The 17,114-nt window shown below is 42.1% G+C and overlaps 1 protein-coding gene across 3 annotated transcripts in view; it reads right to left on the bottom strand.

Moving 5' to 3' along the window:
* fam114a1 (family with sequence similarity 114 member A1) overlaps positions 1 to 17,114 on the bottom strand; it is a 37,100-nt gene that overhangs the window by 4,847 nt on the left and 15,139 nt on the right. For 2 of the 3 annotated variants that reach the window (XM_060916692.1, XM_060916693.1), the window contains exons 7-12: positions 8,483 to 8,663; positions 5,620 to 5,699; positions 4,652 to 4,840; positions 3,423 to 3,562; positions 3,153 to 3,225; positions 3,006 to 3,059 (exon numbers count right to left, since the gene is read on the bottom strand). In XM_060916692.1, coding sequence (XP_060772675.1) covers positions 3,006 to 3,059; positions 3,153 to 3,225; positions 3,423 to 3,562; positions 4,652 to 4,840; positions 5,620 to 5,699; positions 8,483 to 8,663 — 717 coding nt within the window. The remainder of the gene's footprint in view (positions 1 to 3,005; positions 3,060 to 3,152; positions 3,226 to 3,422; positions 3,563 to 4,651; positions 4,841 to 5,619; positions 5,700 to 8,482; positions 8,664 to 17,114) is intronic. The other variant, XM_060916694.1, reaches the window with a different exon arrangement.

Below are 17,114 nucleotides of genomic sequence, written 5' to 3'. Positions count from 1 at the left end.
CATGTAGTGTATATACATTATGTATTTGTTCATTTGTTTTCCAGTTATCAATTTGTGTGTGCGTGTGTGTTCTTCTTTCAAAAATTTGAGCATTGTATTATATTTTATCTATATTTGCACTTGCACTGATCACTGTTCCCAGTGCCTATGGAGCTTGTACTGTTTGAGGAAATTAAATTAGCACTTTGTAATTTCCATTTTCCGACTGACTGTATTTATTTGAATACTTATTTATTTGAATGCAGGTCTTGTGCAGGTCATGCAATTGAGAATTCAAGCTGAATCAAAATGGCTTTTGCATTTTCAATGTTAAACAGGTAACTCCAAAATGCACTAGAATACAGGAAATTGCATCTAAGAAATCCAAAATTTTTCGGGGGAGGCCCCCCAGAACCCCCCCAATGGGAGGAATCCCCACATGTAAACAATGTCTGCCTTTGTGCCCCACCTACAATTTTCTTCACCAGTCGCCACTGTTGAAAATGACTGGCCTGTGGTCTTGGTACTGCAGTAAATGTATCATTATCATGTTGGTGTGGGGCATTAGTTAAGTTGGAGTGTGACATCAATGTGGCTGTGTGTGTGTGTGTGTGTGTGTCCGCACGCGCAGAAGGAAGGGTAATATTTGTGTGCCCATGTTCATGTGCCGATGTGGCTCTTTGCCGTAACACAGTAAGAATTGTGGCTCTTGGGCTCCGACTGGTTGGCCACCCCTGGTCTAGTCCATTTATTTCGAATGGTGAACCGAATTGTATACGCTCACTGGCCATTTTAATAGGAACATATGTATGCACATGCGCAGTGCGCTATTGTTACACTCATTCTTACAACACTATGACATAGTGGCCACAGGCTCTATAAAGATTTTGGGGGGGGGGGCTTTTTTCACCTTTACTGGATAGGACAGTGCAGAGACAGGAAACGAGCCGGAGAGAGAGACGGGGAGGGACCGGGAAATGACCCCAGGCCGGAACCGAACTCGGGTCCCCGGACCCATGGTACAGCGCCTCAGTCGACCGAGCCACGGCGCCCCCCAAGGCCACGGCGCCCCCCAAGGCCACGGCGCCCCCCAAGGCCACGGCGCCCCCCAAGGCCACGGCGCCCCCCAAGGCCACAGCCTCTATATGAGGCAGTTGCCACAAAAATTTGAGGAAGCACAAAAAAAAGTGTCATTTGACCACTAGGTGGTGCTGCAGTAAGCAAAAATGTATTTTTGGCTAATAATTCTTGCCTTGTGTCTGGTGAGACTGTGGGAGGTCCCAAGGCCGAGACCTGTCAATTTGTCATATCAACCTAACTGATGGGTCTGCCATATTGGATCTTTGCGAAAGGTTGAAAAAAAATGTTCACAGGCCACAAATTCAGCACTGATTATCTTCAGACCAAGGCTCACAAAAGTTATTTCTTGGCTTTCGATTTGCGAAAGTGTTCGTCTGTCACAGCTAATCGAAACATAGTATAATAAGAAGAATAAAACACTTTGGGACGTACTGTTGTAGGAAATTAATCAACAGCTCAGCTTTGCATCAGGCTGTGTCACAACATCCCCTAGTTGATTTTCCGACAAATGCAGACTTCTAAGTGCCTTCTTCCTTACATATCTTTTACATACGTATATTTTTTAAAATACAAACATTTCAGCTTCCATAACTATATATTCGCTTTCAGCAGCGACATCACCTCCCTCAGAAGGCACGTCTGCATTTAGCCTTGATAAGAATATGAAATTTGTAATCCTGGTGTGGTCTGAGTAAGAAGCCTAAACTGTGATGGCAATGTGTTTTTTCTTTTGTTAATCGAATCCAGCTTCCGCATGTACCGTACGCAGGAGTGCTTTGTCGGAGCAGTGTGTGCTGTTGCGCGCCCTCTGCTGTCTGTGAGGTGAACTACAATTGCAATAAAAACAATGATAAGCCTTCCACTTCCACCCCGGGGTACCGATCCGAACTCGTACTAGAACTATATCAGCCTTGTAAAATGCATTTTAAGGAAAAGTCTGTTCTGGATTGTGGCGAAACTCATTTCTGGGCTGGAAAAACAACAAACAGTCAGCAGAAGCGAACAAAGTAGCCAGATCCACTCCATGGCAGTATTACAAATCACAATATTTCTAGGATGTCTTTAAGATAATATAATTCCCACAGGTCTAAAAGTTTGTCTCAAATTTACTGACCGCACCTTTAAAAACAAGATTCGGATTAATTGTTTGTTAATTCAGCCAGGGCGGCACGGTGGCGTAGTGGTTAGCGCTGTCGCCTCACAGCAAGAAGGTCCTGGGTTCGAGCCCCGGGGCCGGCGAGGGCCTTTCTGTGTGGAGTTTGCATGTTCTCCCCGTGTCCGCGTGGGTTTCCTCCGGGTGCTCCGGTTTCCCCCACAGTCCAAAGACATGCAGGTTAGGTTAACTGGTGACTCTAAATTGAGCGTAGGTGTGAATGTGAGTGTGAATGGTTGTCTGTGTCTATGTGTCGGCCCTGTGATGACCTGGCGACTTGTCCAGGGTGTACCCCGCCTTTTGCCCGTAGTCAGCTGGGATAGGCTCCAGCTTGCCTGCGACCCTGTAGAAGGATAAAGCGGCTAGAGATAATGAGATGAGATGAGATAATTCAGCCAGGTCTGCCACTGTATTAAAACCCTGTTGCCTGTGACACTTGGAAATGTTAAATCTAAACGTACTTAATGACCCTAACTATAAAACCTTCAGCAATGTAGATACAGGATGAGATACATTGAGGTCATTTTTAATCAAATATCTCACAGGTTCTCATTAGAAAGTAGAAGTAAGATGTGGAATAAGGAATTACACTGAAGATTGTAAAACCCTCTGATAATTTCATAGTACACGATTATGTCTTATAAAAATGTCTCGAAAATCAAACCTGAACCACTCACTGGTTTAAGAAGAAAGTTAAGATCACGTCAAAACGTCGATACAACACTGCCCCCTAGTGTTACTCCTGGGAATTTCAGTATCATTTCAACACTGACCAATAAATCATCATGATTACCTCAAGAGTCACACTGTTCACCAGAGGATTCAGCTCTTCTGCTTTTCTCCGACTCTGGAAAAAAAATGACAGACAGAAAATGAAAACAACGCACTGACAAAACTACAAACTCACTGCTTGTGTGGGTTCAGGATGTGCCACACTCACCCCGACAGCCACGAGTGTATCTGTGAATCTGTGTGCCAGACAGCCAACCTCCTTACACATAGCACAGGTCAACCTGAAAAACAATTGGTTAAACGTCACAAAGCATTGAAGACGGTCAAGAGAGTTTAAATAATGTTCCAGAGTTGAGCCGAACACAACATTAAGAAATAAAATTACTCTGAGCCATGTCCACTAACTAGACACCATTAATGTAGTTTTGCATATTACTAGAAAAAGGAGTTCAAACTGCATGCACACACACAGACACACCTTGAAAGTATTTTGGCCTGCTGGCTCGCTGGTTTCTCCACGTCTTGTCCATGCAGGATGAGCTCAGCCACTTTATGGAGCTGCTCTATACTCCGAGCTGTCACCTCAGCAAGACTGCCTATGGACCACTGATACACACTCTAGAAAGAGAGAGAGAGAGCGAGAGAGAGAGAGAGAGGGGGCCATAGAGGCAGACAGAGAGAGAGAGAGAGAGAGAGAGAGAGATGAGATGAGATGAGAGAGGGGGACATAGAGGCAGACAGAAAGAGAGAAAGAGAGAGGCAGACAGAGAGAGAGAGAAAGAGAGAGAGAGATGAGATGAGATGAGATGAGATGAGATGAGATGAGAGAGGGGGACATAGAGGCAGACAGAAAGAGAGAAAGAGAGAGGCAGACAGAGAGAGAGAGAGGACATAGAGGCAGACAGAAAGAGAGGGACACAGAGGCAGACAGAAAGAGAGAAGGGGGACATAGAGGCAGACAGAAAGAGAGAGAGAGAGAGAGAGAGAGAGAGAGAGGGAGACATAGAGGCAGACAGAAAGAGAGAGAGATGAGACGAGAGAGGGGGACATAGAGGCAGACAGAGAGGGGGGACATAGAAGCAGACAGAAAGAGAAAAGGGGGACATAGAGGCAGACAGAAAGAGAGAGAGAGAAAGAGAGAGATGAAACGAGAGAGGGGGACATAGAGGCAGACAGAAAGAGAGGGAGAGAGAGAGGGGGGACAGAGGCAGACAGAGAGAGAGAGATGAGATGAGATGAGAGAGGACATAGAGGCAGACAGAAAAAGGGAGGGAGAGAGAGCGAGAGAGGGGGACAGAGGCAGACAGAGAGAGAGAGAGAGAGAGACGAGAGAGGAGGACAGAGGCAGACAGAAAAAGGGAGGGAGAGAGAGAGAGACGAGAGAGGAGGACAGAGGCAGACAGAAAAAGGGAGGGAGAGAGAGAGATAGAGATATGAGACGAGAAAGGGGGACATAGAGGCAGACAGAAAGAAAGAGACACATGAGAGAGGGGGACATAGAGACAGACACACAGAGAGAGAGAGAGACACACGAGAGAGGGGGACATAGAGGCAGACAGAAAGAGAGAGAGAGAGATATATTATCATTTATAGTTATATTTAACGCTGTGGAATGTTCATGAAATAAATTAGCTCCTAGTAGAACAGCAGGAACCTATATATTACAGTTAAGACTAAACACACACACACACACACACACACACACACCTCAACCTTGTCCGTAATCTTTTTCTCAGCGCTTTTCTCCATTTTTTTTGTCCCCTCTTCTTGTTTTTCAGCTACATCCTCCTGTCCTGTAGGGGGCGACTCTGAATTCTCTTCCTTCACTTCCTCTGTTTCCTCCTTGGTAACCGGGTTCTCTGTCTCCCTTACCCAATCATAGGCCTTCATTCGGGCCTGCGATAATAAACAAGGTGTACATCATTACGTGTGTGATGAGTCTATGACGTGAACATTAACATGGGGTCTATACATACATGTCAACCTTTGGTCAATCAAACCTGTATAACCAACCTCCAAAATCCGTATTTCCCTTATAAAATCCGTATAAGATGCAAATTAAAATAATTTACCTAAAATTTGAATGATAATTAACAATGATATATCCAAGTTACTTTTTATTCAATATTAATAACAATAAACCTTCAGAATGAATACAAAGCTCCAATGTTCGACAAAAACACAAAGTGTCACTCTAATGTTCTGAATTGTACTCCATGACAGCTTTTTTAGCAGTCTGCACCAATACCTCACTAGGCTGCATGTCACAGCAAGTGTCTGTGTTGATCTTGCCGGAATGCCCATTCAGAATCTTTTAAATACGCATTTCAAACAAAATGTTACTTCCCGGTTGGCGGGATTCTCGCAATGCGGTGTGCACATGATCAAAAGTGGAACGAAGTCTCGCTACCACAAGATAACGCGCGATTTCATAAGACTCTTTACTGGCTGGCTGTGGTGTACAGTACGTTTGTAAATGTTATGCGCTCTTTTATCATCGTGGGAATTGATTATAGCTCTAAATAGATATTGAAGTTTTTTTAAAGAATCCGTATAACTTTATTTATACGCCCGTATACTATGTTTATTGAATCAAATCCGTATAAAATACGGACATTCCGTATAGGTTGACATGTATGTCTATAAATACAGGAGTGTGTAAAATCAGTGTGCACCTTGTTCAGTTTGTCTGGTGTCGCAGCAACATGCAGTTCAAATAGCAGCTCTGTGAGAACACTGACAAACTCCTCCCCATCTGCAGCACTCACACACACACGAAAAATAAGCAATCTAAATTACTCACATAACCACAGATGTAATGAAGCGATCATTGAGATAACTATTTGAATAAGATCAGAATTAGAAATAGGAATTGCAAAAATAGCAAACAAATTAAAATGATCATCCAACAATCTGATCTACGTCATTGTCGTTACGTTGCGTATAATGAATTAATCTGAAATTAATTGCGCTTCGACTGTGAACCTGCCCTGCGCTTCGATGTTCCCCTCACGAGTTAGCCGAGTGGCCACCAGCAACACAAGCTAGTTTCACAGCAGCAAGAAAAAAATAAATAAATAAAAAACAACGTTTAAATGATTTGTATGCAAATTTCTTCAGAACTTGGCTAAATCCTGTCAATACAAGCTAGCTAGTTTGTTAACAAGTGCTCCGAGTAGCTATCACAATGAAGCATCTAACTCCCATCATTGCAAATGTACACATTAGATTTCCTTCAAACTATATCGAAAATGCTAACTCATGAGCTAACTGACCAGCATGCTAATGTAACTCCTCAGAAACAACATGAATCTGGTATGAACCTAAGAGAAGGTAATATTAATCCAGTGTGAGGTTGTTTTTTTAAATTTCCTTCCTACAGACGTCCTCTTGATCAATTTTTACACATGAACATTAAATAAAAAAAAAAAAAAACACTATGACAAGAAAATGGTTCCCAAACTATCTAGGATACTAACAGCTAATATGCTAATAAGCTAGCAAAACTAGCTAGCAATGTAAAAGGTTACACTAATTTCATGCTTATGTTAAATGAAATGTTAGTCAAGTCGGAAAGTCTGCACACCCCTTTCACCTTCTCCACATTTTATTACATTACAGACTTATTCTACAATAGATTGAGTTTATTTTTGGTCCCAAAATTATATACAATATAGCCCATAATGACAAAGTGAAACTGAGCCTAATACTTGGTTGATGCACCTTTGGCAGCAATTACAGCTTCAAGGCATCTTGGGAAAGAAGCTACGAGCTTGGTACACTTGTTTCTGGACATTTTTGCCCATTCCTCTTGGCATATCCTTGCAAGCTCCATCAGGTTAGATGGGGAGCATCGGTACACAGCCATTTTCAGCTCCTTCCACAGATGTCCAATTGGATTCAGGTCTGGGCACTGGCTGGGCCACTCAAGGACATTCACAGACTTTCTCCAAAGCCACTCCTTTGTTCTCTTGGCTGTGTGCTTCGGGTTGTTGTCATGTTGGAAGGTAAACCTTCGCCCTAGTCTGAGGTCCAGAGCGCTCTGGAGCAGGTTTTCTTCAAGGATCTGGGCATACTTAGCTGCATTCATCTTTCCCTCTATCAGGACTAGTCGCCCTGTTCCTGCTGCTGAAAAACATCCCCACATCATGATGCTGCCACCGCCATGCTTCACTGTAGGGATGGCATTAGCCAGGTGATGAGTGGTCCCTGGTTTCCTCCAGAAGTGACGCTTGGTATTCAGGCCAAAAAGTTCAATTTTGGTTTCATCAGACCAGAGAATCTTGTTTCTCGTGGTTTGAGAGTCCTCTAGGTGCCTTTTGGCAAACTCCAAGCGGGCTGTCATGTGCCTTTTACTACGGAGTGGATTTCATCTGGCCAGTCTACCATAAAGGCCCGATTTGTGGAGTGCTGCCTGGATGGTTGATCTTCTGAAAGGTTCTCCCATTTCCACAAGGATACGCTAGAGCTCTGTCAGAGTGACCCTCGGGTTCCTGCTCACCTCCCTAGCCAAGGCCCGTCTTCCCTGATTGCTCAGTTTGGCCAGGCAGCCCGGTCTAGGAAGATTCTTGGTGGTTCCAAACTTCTTCCGTTTACGAATGATGGTGGCCACTGTGCTCTTTGGGACCTGTAAAGCTGCAGCAATTTTTCTGTACCCTTCTCCAGATCTATGCCTTGACACAATCCTGCTTCTGAGGTCTGCAGATAATTCCTTTGACCCCATGGCTTGGAGTTTGCTCTGACATGCACTGTCAACTGTGGGACCTTATATAGGCAGGTGTTGGCAATCCCCAATCATGTCCAATCAGTTGAATTTACCACAGGTGGACTCCAATTAAGTTGTAGAAACATCTCAAGCAGTATCAGTGGAAACAAAATGCACCTCAGCTCACTTTTGGGTGTCATATCAAAGGGTGTGCACACTTGTGTACATATGATATTTTACATTTTCATTTTTAATAAATTAGCACAAATGTCTAAAAACCTGCTTTCACTTTGTCATTATGGGCTATTTTGTGTAGAATTTTGTGACAAAAAAATGAACTCAATCTATTGTAGAATAAGTCTGTAACGTAATAAAACATGGAGAAGGTGAAAGGGGTGTGCAGACTTTCCGGCTTGACTGTATACTTTGGAAATGTGTGTAGGGTTTTTTTAATGTGATTTACTTTCACATCCTGTGTCCTTTCCTTTTCAGTGAATTGAAGTTTTTTTTCACCCCACTGGGTGAATTTTTATTTGTCAGACTGTTACTTTAACTGAGAAAACAAAAACGTGTAGTTTTCAGGTGTGTCTCATATTTCTGAAGCGAGGGGTCAAAATATAGCTTAATTTTGCGAGGTCGTGTCGACCCGAGCCCTTGCTAGGGGTACCAACGTCACCTGGGCGAACATAATCATCAAGGGTGCATTGTTTTTAACTAAGGGTGGAACGCAGGGCTGGTATAAATCACAATCCTCTCATCATCATTCTTGATTCATGATTGGATTACATCTCGGATGCGAATCTGGATCTGTCCGATCGGACCTCAGGACTCACAGAGTGGGCTGAAAGAGCGAATTTGGGAATAAAGTTCACCATTTCCCCTTGAACCCGTGTCCACCGTCTCCTCCTCCTCCTCCTCTTCCTCGCTCGCCTCGAAGATCTCCTTAATCTCAATCAGCTCCTTCTTCAGAAGCTCCAGCTTCTCGCCTTCGAGGGAGGAAAGAACATCCTGAACCTGAGGGGAAGGTAAACGGAGCGATGCGAAAAGTCTCAAAAAGAAAGAAAAAGAATGAGCGAGGGGGACATGAGAACATGACAAGCTTTCAGAAGGTTCAGGGTTTTTCTGTGACCAGGTTTCAGTGTTGCGCTAGCTAGCTAAGTAGTTAAGATAATGTTCAGCTACTCCAATGATCACCTGTTAGCATAACACTGGCTTAAACTAGCCAGATATTTACGCTTAGCCTCAGCATAAAACCAGACATTTATCACTTTTTAATACTTTATTTTTATTTCAGGGCGGCACGGTGGTGTAGTGGTTAGCGCTGTCGCCTCACAGCAAGAAGGTCCTGGGTTCGAGCCCTGGGGCCGGCGAGGGCCTTTCTGTGTGGAGTTTGCATGTTCTCCCCGTGTCCGCGTGGGTTTCCTCCGGGTGCTCCGGTTTCCCCCACAGTCCAAAGACATGCAGGTTAGGTTGACTGGTGACTCTAAATTGACCGTAGGTGCGAATGAGAGTGTGAATGGTTGTCTGTGTCTATGTGTCAGCCCTGTGATGACCTGGCGACTTGTCCAGGGTGTACCCCGCCTTTCGCCCGTAGTCAGTTGGGATAGGCTCCAGCTTGCCTGCGACCCTGTAGAAGGATAAAGCGGCTGGAGATAATGAGATGAGATGAGATTTTTATTTCATATGTTTAATACAGGGTGGCACGGTGGTGTAGTGGTTAGCACTGTCGCCTCACAGCAAGAAGGTCCGGGTTCGAGCCCCGTGGCCGGCGAGGGCCCTTCAGTATGGAGTTTGCATGTTCTCCCCGTGTCCGCGTGGGTTTCCTCCGGGTGCTCCGGTTTCCTCCACAGTCCAAAGACATGCAGGTTAGGTTAACTGGTGACTCTAAATTGACCGTAGGTGTGAATGTGAGTGTGAATGGTTGTCTGTGTCTATGTGTCAGCCCTGTGATGACCTGGCGACTTGTCCAGGGTGTACCCCGCCTTTCGCCCGTAGTCAGCTGGGATAGGCTCCAGCTTGCCTGCGACCCTGTAGGACAGGATAAAGCGGCTAGAGATAATGAGATGAGATGTTTAATACGTTAATAAAGTGATATTTTCTACCTGACTACTTAGTGCAAATAAAATGTAATAGGAGCTAGCTTGTCATATTTAGCAGATATTTCATTTTCATGCTTTAGTATAAATCTGACGAGCAATATTCAATTATTTTATTTTATGTCGGTATTAGATTGCTAGTTACTCTTTAATGTAACACTACCCAGCTAGGCAGTCTTCATTTATGCTACTTGAAACTATTATCTAGCAAATTTTTATACTTATATCAGTGACAGTTTTTTCACTGTACCTAGTAGTTTTATGCTATCTTAAGCCAGGGTTTCTCAACCTTTTCTGCTTTAAGTCCCACCTATTCATACGGGTACTTGTAACGAGTCGAGGCCCATTAAAAAAAGATCCCCAATTACTCCCTGTTACAGATGGGAGCCCTGGAATTAAATAAATGCAAAAAAAACCCACACTGTTTTTAATTGCAGGTATTGTATTTAAAACTGTACGGATGTGTCAGAAGCTAAACCATGCATGCAGGGCATTCTCAGTCAAAAGAGATTAATGATCCAAAAGTGGAGTCTGGCCCATTAACACAAGAACTTATTGCCATATTTGTGTTCAGCAAACAAGCAAGTTATTAAAACCAAGAAGTACACTCAAAAGAAGTGGATGTCGAAACCACTCAGTGGGATTAGATCCTTACACACTAACAAAGAAGGATTTTTCCTACGAGTTGGAAAATTATCCATGTGTTGAGTTCCACGACATCTCAAACTACCTGGTGCTGCAGACATCGTTCTACACGGACACACAAATGAAAACCTGGAAGAGCATGCTGGTGTACAACTTTTTGTATGTGGTTGGGTTAAAGATCTGGGGATCAGGACACTACAAGATAAATCCTGTATCGTTTATTCCCAGGGAAGTAGGAATTTGGGGCTTTTTGTATGTGTCTTTGCAATGATTGCAAGGACACTATAAGTTGTAGTATCGGGGGTAAACAAACCACAGCCGCTCGATTCCCAATCCTCCCTGCTCTTCTCTTCTTCGGAGCATGTTGTGCGCGCACTTGGGACCCAGTCATTATAGGAAACACCTGATGCTGATTTGAACGCTGTTTTCACAGAAACTGTGAAGTATTCTGTCAAGTATGCAGCAATAGACAGATGTAAGTGCAGCAATTGTGTTTATTAGCAGGCGTGATATTTACAAAAACAAGGCAAGGTCAGTGGAACAAAACACAAACAAAAACAGAATCATAAAGCAGAGTATTTAACGAGAGTCATAAACATGGCTAGAAACAAATGTGACCATGATAATGATAATACTTTACAAAGCCTCTGTGAAAACAGCGCTCAAATCAGCATCAGGTGTTTCCCATAATGACCGGGTCCCAAGCACGCGTGGCCGCTCGAACTGCGCCAGACTCGAGCGTGCAAAGGCATGACAGTCAAGTGTTCGCCTGCTGTGTGACAACAACTTTTAGCTTATGTGTATACCGCCACCAAAATGCCTCATTTTCACTGATAACCCATCGCAAAGCATCGCAAGCTGTAGTGTGACCGTAGCTTAATGAGGTGGACGAGACGGCAGATACAACCCAGCAATTGTACCCTACTACGAGTAAAAATTAGCATCAACTTGGAATAAAATCGCAGCCCACTACATGGTGCTAGTGGGCTGCAGCCCAGTGGTTGAGAAATACTGGCTTAAGCTATTACTTAGCGTGCTATACATACTGTACACTCACCAGCCACTTTAAGGGCAATTCCATGTAAATGTCAACCTCACCATGCAAAAATAAAGCAACATGTAATACATCAAAACCACTCCCAGAGATATCACCTAGGCCTGTATTTTACAGATGTGAATAAGTTGAACCAATTTGTAACCAACCTAATGTCACTGTCAGTCTTTCTTTCTTATAATGTAAAACCCAAGCTAAAATCAACTTTGATCATGTACAATTCTATATTATTGCCACAAGCCACAGAAATGTATGCTAAAATCCACAAAACAATAGCCATCCTAAATATTATTTAAGAACTTTGATAGTTTTAGCTGATATTTAGAGAGTTTTTCAAAGGGTTATGGTGGTTAAATTGCTGATTTTCTAAACATATGCCATGTCTATTTCAGACGCGTCACATCCATAACGGAATTTCGTCACATCCATAACGCTGACTTTTCCTTCCGAAACTCTGCATGAAATACAAAATATTTTAAACAAAGATTTTTTAATATTCACCTTGGACCCCTCTATCAAATGGATATCTCCATTTCGACATTAGGTTTACAATTTCACAGAGTTTGATAAAAATGTACAGTCACCCAAGAAAAGTGATACTTTTTCTGTCACGTCCATAACGCATCTTTTATTGGCGTTTTCTGGCATGCCCTAGATGTACTATGGGAATTGTTCTTGTTCTATCACTTCTCCAGTACGGTACAGCCTTAAAATATGCAACACCTGTTTAAATACTGGGAGACAATAAAACATGCACTGGGTCATTTGTTGCCATTTTGAGTTCAAGTGTCACGTCCATAACGCTGGAATTGCTCTGAACCCTTTGATGCAAAACATGGGTCAAAAGTGACCCGGCTGAGTTTTTATCTTCTATATGTAAGGTCCTCTCAAATAACACTGTATTTTATACTCTATATTGGATTGCCCTATTTTCTGTGTAATTAACTCCATTTAACATAATGCCTTGTGGTTTGGAATATTTTCACTGTTCTAATGTGTTGTGACGTACTGTGCATTCGGACCAATCAGACTTATTTGCTCGTTGTATTTTTATTTGAATTTTGATGGTCAGCCAATGGTAATTGGTATAAGTTTAATGCCCGTGAGTTCGCGGGCTTTTTGAATGTTCCATCACTTCGCGAGAGAGAAGCTCACGGGAGTTCCCGCCTGCAGCAGAGCAGAGAGAGATCGCGTTGTTTGTGAGCTCTATTTCAGCACTTATTTTGCAGAGAGTATTTTTATAGTTTGGCCTGCTTGTGGCCATAAACTCCGGTGTCACTCCAGTGAGTGATCTTGCTGGGTTTTTTTCGCGGACACATCTGCCCTCCGTTGCTGGGCCCACCGGAGCGCTTTCGTCAGTTCCCGGGGACTCACTGTGTCGGGACCGGGACCCAGCCAGCTACCGAGGGATTCGGGGTGAGCAGCATCTTATTCGAGCGAGCTAACCCACAGCAGTAGCTAGCCCTCTGCTCAGGAGCATCTGCTGCGTGACTGTACCGACATCTGTAACCTGATCCGTCTGGTCTGACCGGTGGATTGTGAGTAACACGAACCCACACTTACACTGACACATACACACACGTTCCTCTGGTCTCGCCTGGATAGCCAGCGTTTTAGAAGGGCATTGCAGCGGTTGCTGTTCTGCCTGCAGTTCAGAGAGCTGCCACCTGTGCACCAACGGGCCCCAACTGCGCGCGCGTTTTTTTTCTTTTCCACTTCTTTTCTTTTGATACTTTACCCAGTTTTATTTTCTTACTATGTACTGCTGGTATACACACTGTTGATGTGCTATCTGTAACATCTCTATGATGTAGGCTAATTGTTTCCGCTCTTCTTGTGCAGGTGTTACTATTTTATTCATATTGGTGATTACATTGCATGCTTCTTTGGGAAGCATTTATTATCAAATAATATCTCCTATTGTTGTTGTTATTATTGTTATTATTATTATTGCTTATTAATAAATATAATCATTATTATTTAATTATATCTTGGGTGTATTGGCTGCTCAGTTGGTCCTTTATATTTGAACATTCTGACATGCACACTGCAGTCTAGCTATTAGTTCTTTTACTCAAGCTACTGTTTATTTTAAATTCTGAGGAAATACACCATACACTAGCTTCAAAGGTAAGTGTAGTATTTTCGCAGTGGAGGCACCGCGCTGTTAAATTTATCATTTATTAGATTCATGCTTATTATTCTCTCTCTCTACTCATACTTGTACCCTTATGGTATCAGGAATCTCAGCCAGCTCACCACTCCACCGCTGAGAACTTAGGACCCTGTTGCGCCATTATTTATTGGGATTTAGGGTAACTCTTTAGTAGCCTATAGCCTACTGTGCTGGGTGATCAGCATCTGTTAAAAAAGGGGTTACATATATCTTTGCAATAAATTAATTCCATCATTCAGTATTCAAGGTATTCCTCAATTAACTTGTTTTTGATCATCATACATCCTTATTTTATTTTTCCTTTCTTACTTTTTGAATAAAAACCCTTTTTGTATCACTGCCCTTCTAATGCACAACATGGGTCAAAAACGCCCTGCATTCATTTTCCAGGTTATTTCATGTACGGCTGAGTGTTTCTATGATATACTTTTGAAATAAATTCATTTTGTCATTTACTTTTCCAAATATGCAGTAAATATCTTGTTTTTGTTTAGCACAAATCATCATTTTTATTTTTCCTTTCTTAAGTTATGAACAAGCACAGCTTTTGTAATTCTACATCAAGTTTACACACATGGGTCAGAACCGACCCGCATGCGTTTACTCCAGCGTTTGGTGGGAACTGTGAATTGTGCTTGTGTCAGACATTTCACAGCTCAGCACAGCGCCCTTTGACCATCTAATACATGGAAGTAATGTTTTTCAATTGTTCGAACATTACCTTAGAAAAAAATGGATTATGTTTAGGTTACCTTGAGAGTGAGTAGATTACTTGTCAGAAAGTTACAAGTAATTACTATTAGCTACCGAGCTGTTGACATATTCTACTTTAGTTAGCTAATTTTATTGTAGTTGGCTTAGCTAACTACATAGTTAATAAATAAATAACTGGCCCCATTCACTGCTAAAGTAATTACCTGAAACAAATTATTATTATAGTATTAAGACATTTCATTTTAAATCACACTTGGATGACCCATGTGTAGTAATATAAAAAGTATTTTTGTTCATAAAGTAGGAAAGAAAAAATTAAATTAATGATTTGTGGTAATTAAAAACAAGATATTTAAAGAATACTTGGAATATTCAATCATAAAATAAATTGATTTCAAAAGATAGAGCAAAGAAAAACTCAGTCAGCATGAAATAACCTGGAAAATGAATGCGGGTCATTTTTGACCCATGTTGTGCATTAGAAGGGGTGTGCATATGTTTTGCATCAAAGGGTTTATAGGAACTTGTTGTTGATTCTAAGATTCCTGTTCTTGGCTGGCAAGAGTGGAACCCAATGTGTTCTTGTGCTGTTGAATGCTGAGATGCTTTTCTGCTCACCACGGTTGTAAAGAGTGAGTATATGAGTTACTATATCCTTCCTGGCAAAAAAAAAAAAAGCTCGAACCAATTTGGCCATTTTCCTCTGACCTCTCTTATCAACAAGGCGTTTGTTTCCACCCACAGCACTGTCACTCATTTGATGTTTTTTGTTTTTCGCGCCATTCTGTGTAAACTCTAGAGACTGTTGTGTGTGAAAACCCCAGGAGATCAGCAGTTTTTGAAATACTCAAACCAGTCCATCTGGCTCAAACCAACACCCATGCCGCAGTGAAAGTCACACTTTGAGATCACAATTTTTCCCATTCTGATGTTTGAACATTGTGAACATTAACTGAAGCTCTTGATTTGTATCCGTATGATTTGATGCATTGTGCTGCTGTCAAAAGATCGGCTGATTAGAGAACGGCGTCAAACAGCAGGTGGATGTACGGGTGTTCCTTATAAAGTGGCCAGCGAGTGTATATTAAGCACAAGTACTTTAAAGGCGTCACGCAGTGGCGATAAAAGTCGCATTATTCTGCACCAGAATGCTTTCGAGATTCGAAATAAATTGACCGTCGATTTTTCAAAAGCTTCCCACGGTTGTAATCGGTCCTTATTTGGTCATGCCCATCACTTGAAATTTCCCGCGTTTGCAGCGCCCCCTCTCGGTCAATGGAACAGCTGCGTGACGTCATACCAGTAACCACTCGGTGCAGTTGCAATGGCGGACACACCAGAAAATAGGAGCGATGCTGAGGAAATTAGCTTCGATTTTACCGATACAGAAGAAGAAAATGGCCCACAAGTAGAGATTTTGACAGCTGAATGTCCTGGTGGTATCCAGCCTTACAGATCTGAACCTGAGCGCTCATCTTCAGAAGAAAATGAGGACAGTTCTGACGACGACAGAAACGAAGACGAGAATGAAGAAGACCGGCGACTTGAAGACTTGTTTTGGTTGGTTTCTCTGACTAAATCACTAGTTGTGTGTATTTTTAAAGACCATTTTCACTTGAATTAGAATGCTGTGTGATTAATCGATGATTATGTGTAATACTGATAGCTGTAGGGGGTGAAAGTATAGCTAGAAAGATTGAATTCTAGCAACTTGACAGCTTGCGATCTCGCGAAATGCAGTGGGCCTTCTGATACAGTAGACCCCTTGATATTCCAGTTTTCATCATTTTCCTTTTATTGCGGTTGATTTTAACTTGATATTCAGTACGTTATAGGCTGGGAGTATTGAGCTTTGTATTGTATTGTTTAGTAAACGTACAATCGTCAGTAATAAGTGATAATTATTAGTTAAAGGCAGCTCTGTGGCATAAATCTTTCAATTAATCTTCTGTCATCCATTTGCTAAAATTATGTGCCACATATGTTATCAAGACAACACTTCATGTGACAAAGAAAGATATGACAAATACATAAATGTATGAAAATCATTTTGTACAATTAATGATTGATACATAGAAACACTTAAAACATGTGTTTTTAAAAAAAATTTTTTTTCTATCAATACCTAGCCATGACCTTGAAATCAGATCCATTGATAACAGTCACAAATAGTGTTCAGTGTTCGTTGTTACAGCCAAACACAATACACCGATTAGGCATTTTGTATCACAGAATATTAATACATCATTTCATAGTGTTTTGAGTGTTCAAAACTATCCACAAACTGAATAAATCCACAAAATCCGCAATGTAAACAACTCTGGTAAACGCACGCTATAGAGAAAACATGGCGACAGGCCAGCATCACCCAAGGGAGGTTACTGGTATGACGTCACACATAAGTTGACCTAGTTAACGGCTGGCTGCCTAAATTTGGCTGTGCACGTCAACTTTAAATGCTTGTAGCGGGCGCATCGTGACACTGAGATCGCGGGAAACCGAGGGGCTTGAATAACCCACCAAACCCGACATTTTGACACATGATATAGCCTGATTGCTGAAATTACCGCACGACGCCTTTAATGACAAGCTCTCAAGACTAGCTAGTTTGTGTAAGACAAAGTTAATGTCAGCTAGCTTTTTTTAAGTGAACAGTTAAAAATTTGAAAAAAATTTTCTTGGAAATTAATTTCAAATCAGTTTGTGATAGAAATGTAACTATGTGGGTGATTAAACATCACTCTGTGTGTAAAATTCTGTTTTACAATCATGCAGGTGTG

Source organism: Neoarius graeffei, chromosome 3, assembly GCF_027579695.1.
Source record: "Neoarius graeffei isolate fNeoGra1 chromosome 3, fNeoGra1.pri, whole genome shotgun sequence".
NCBI classification, from domain to species: domain Eukaryota; kingdom Metazoa; phylum Chordata; class Actinopteri; order Siluriformes; family Ariidae; genus Neoarius; species Neoarius graeffei.
Note: the sequence above shows the minus strand (reverse complement) of the source record. Positions and strands in the feature narration are given on the sequence as shown.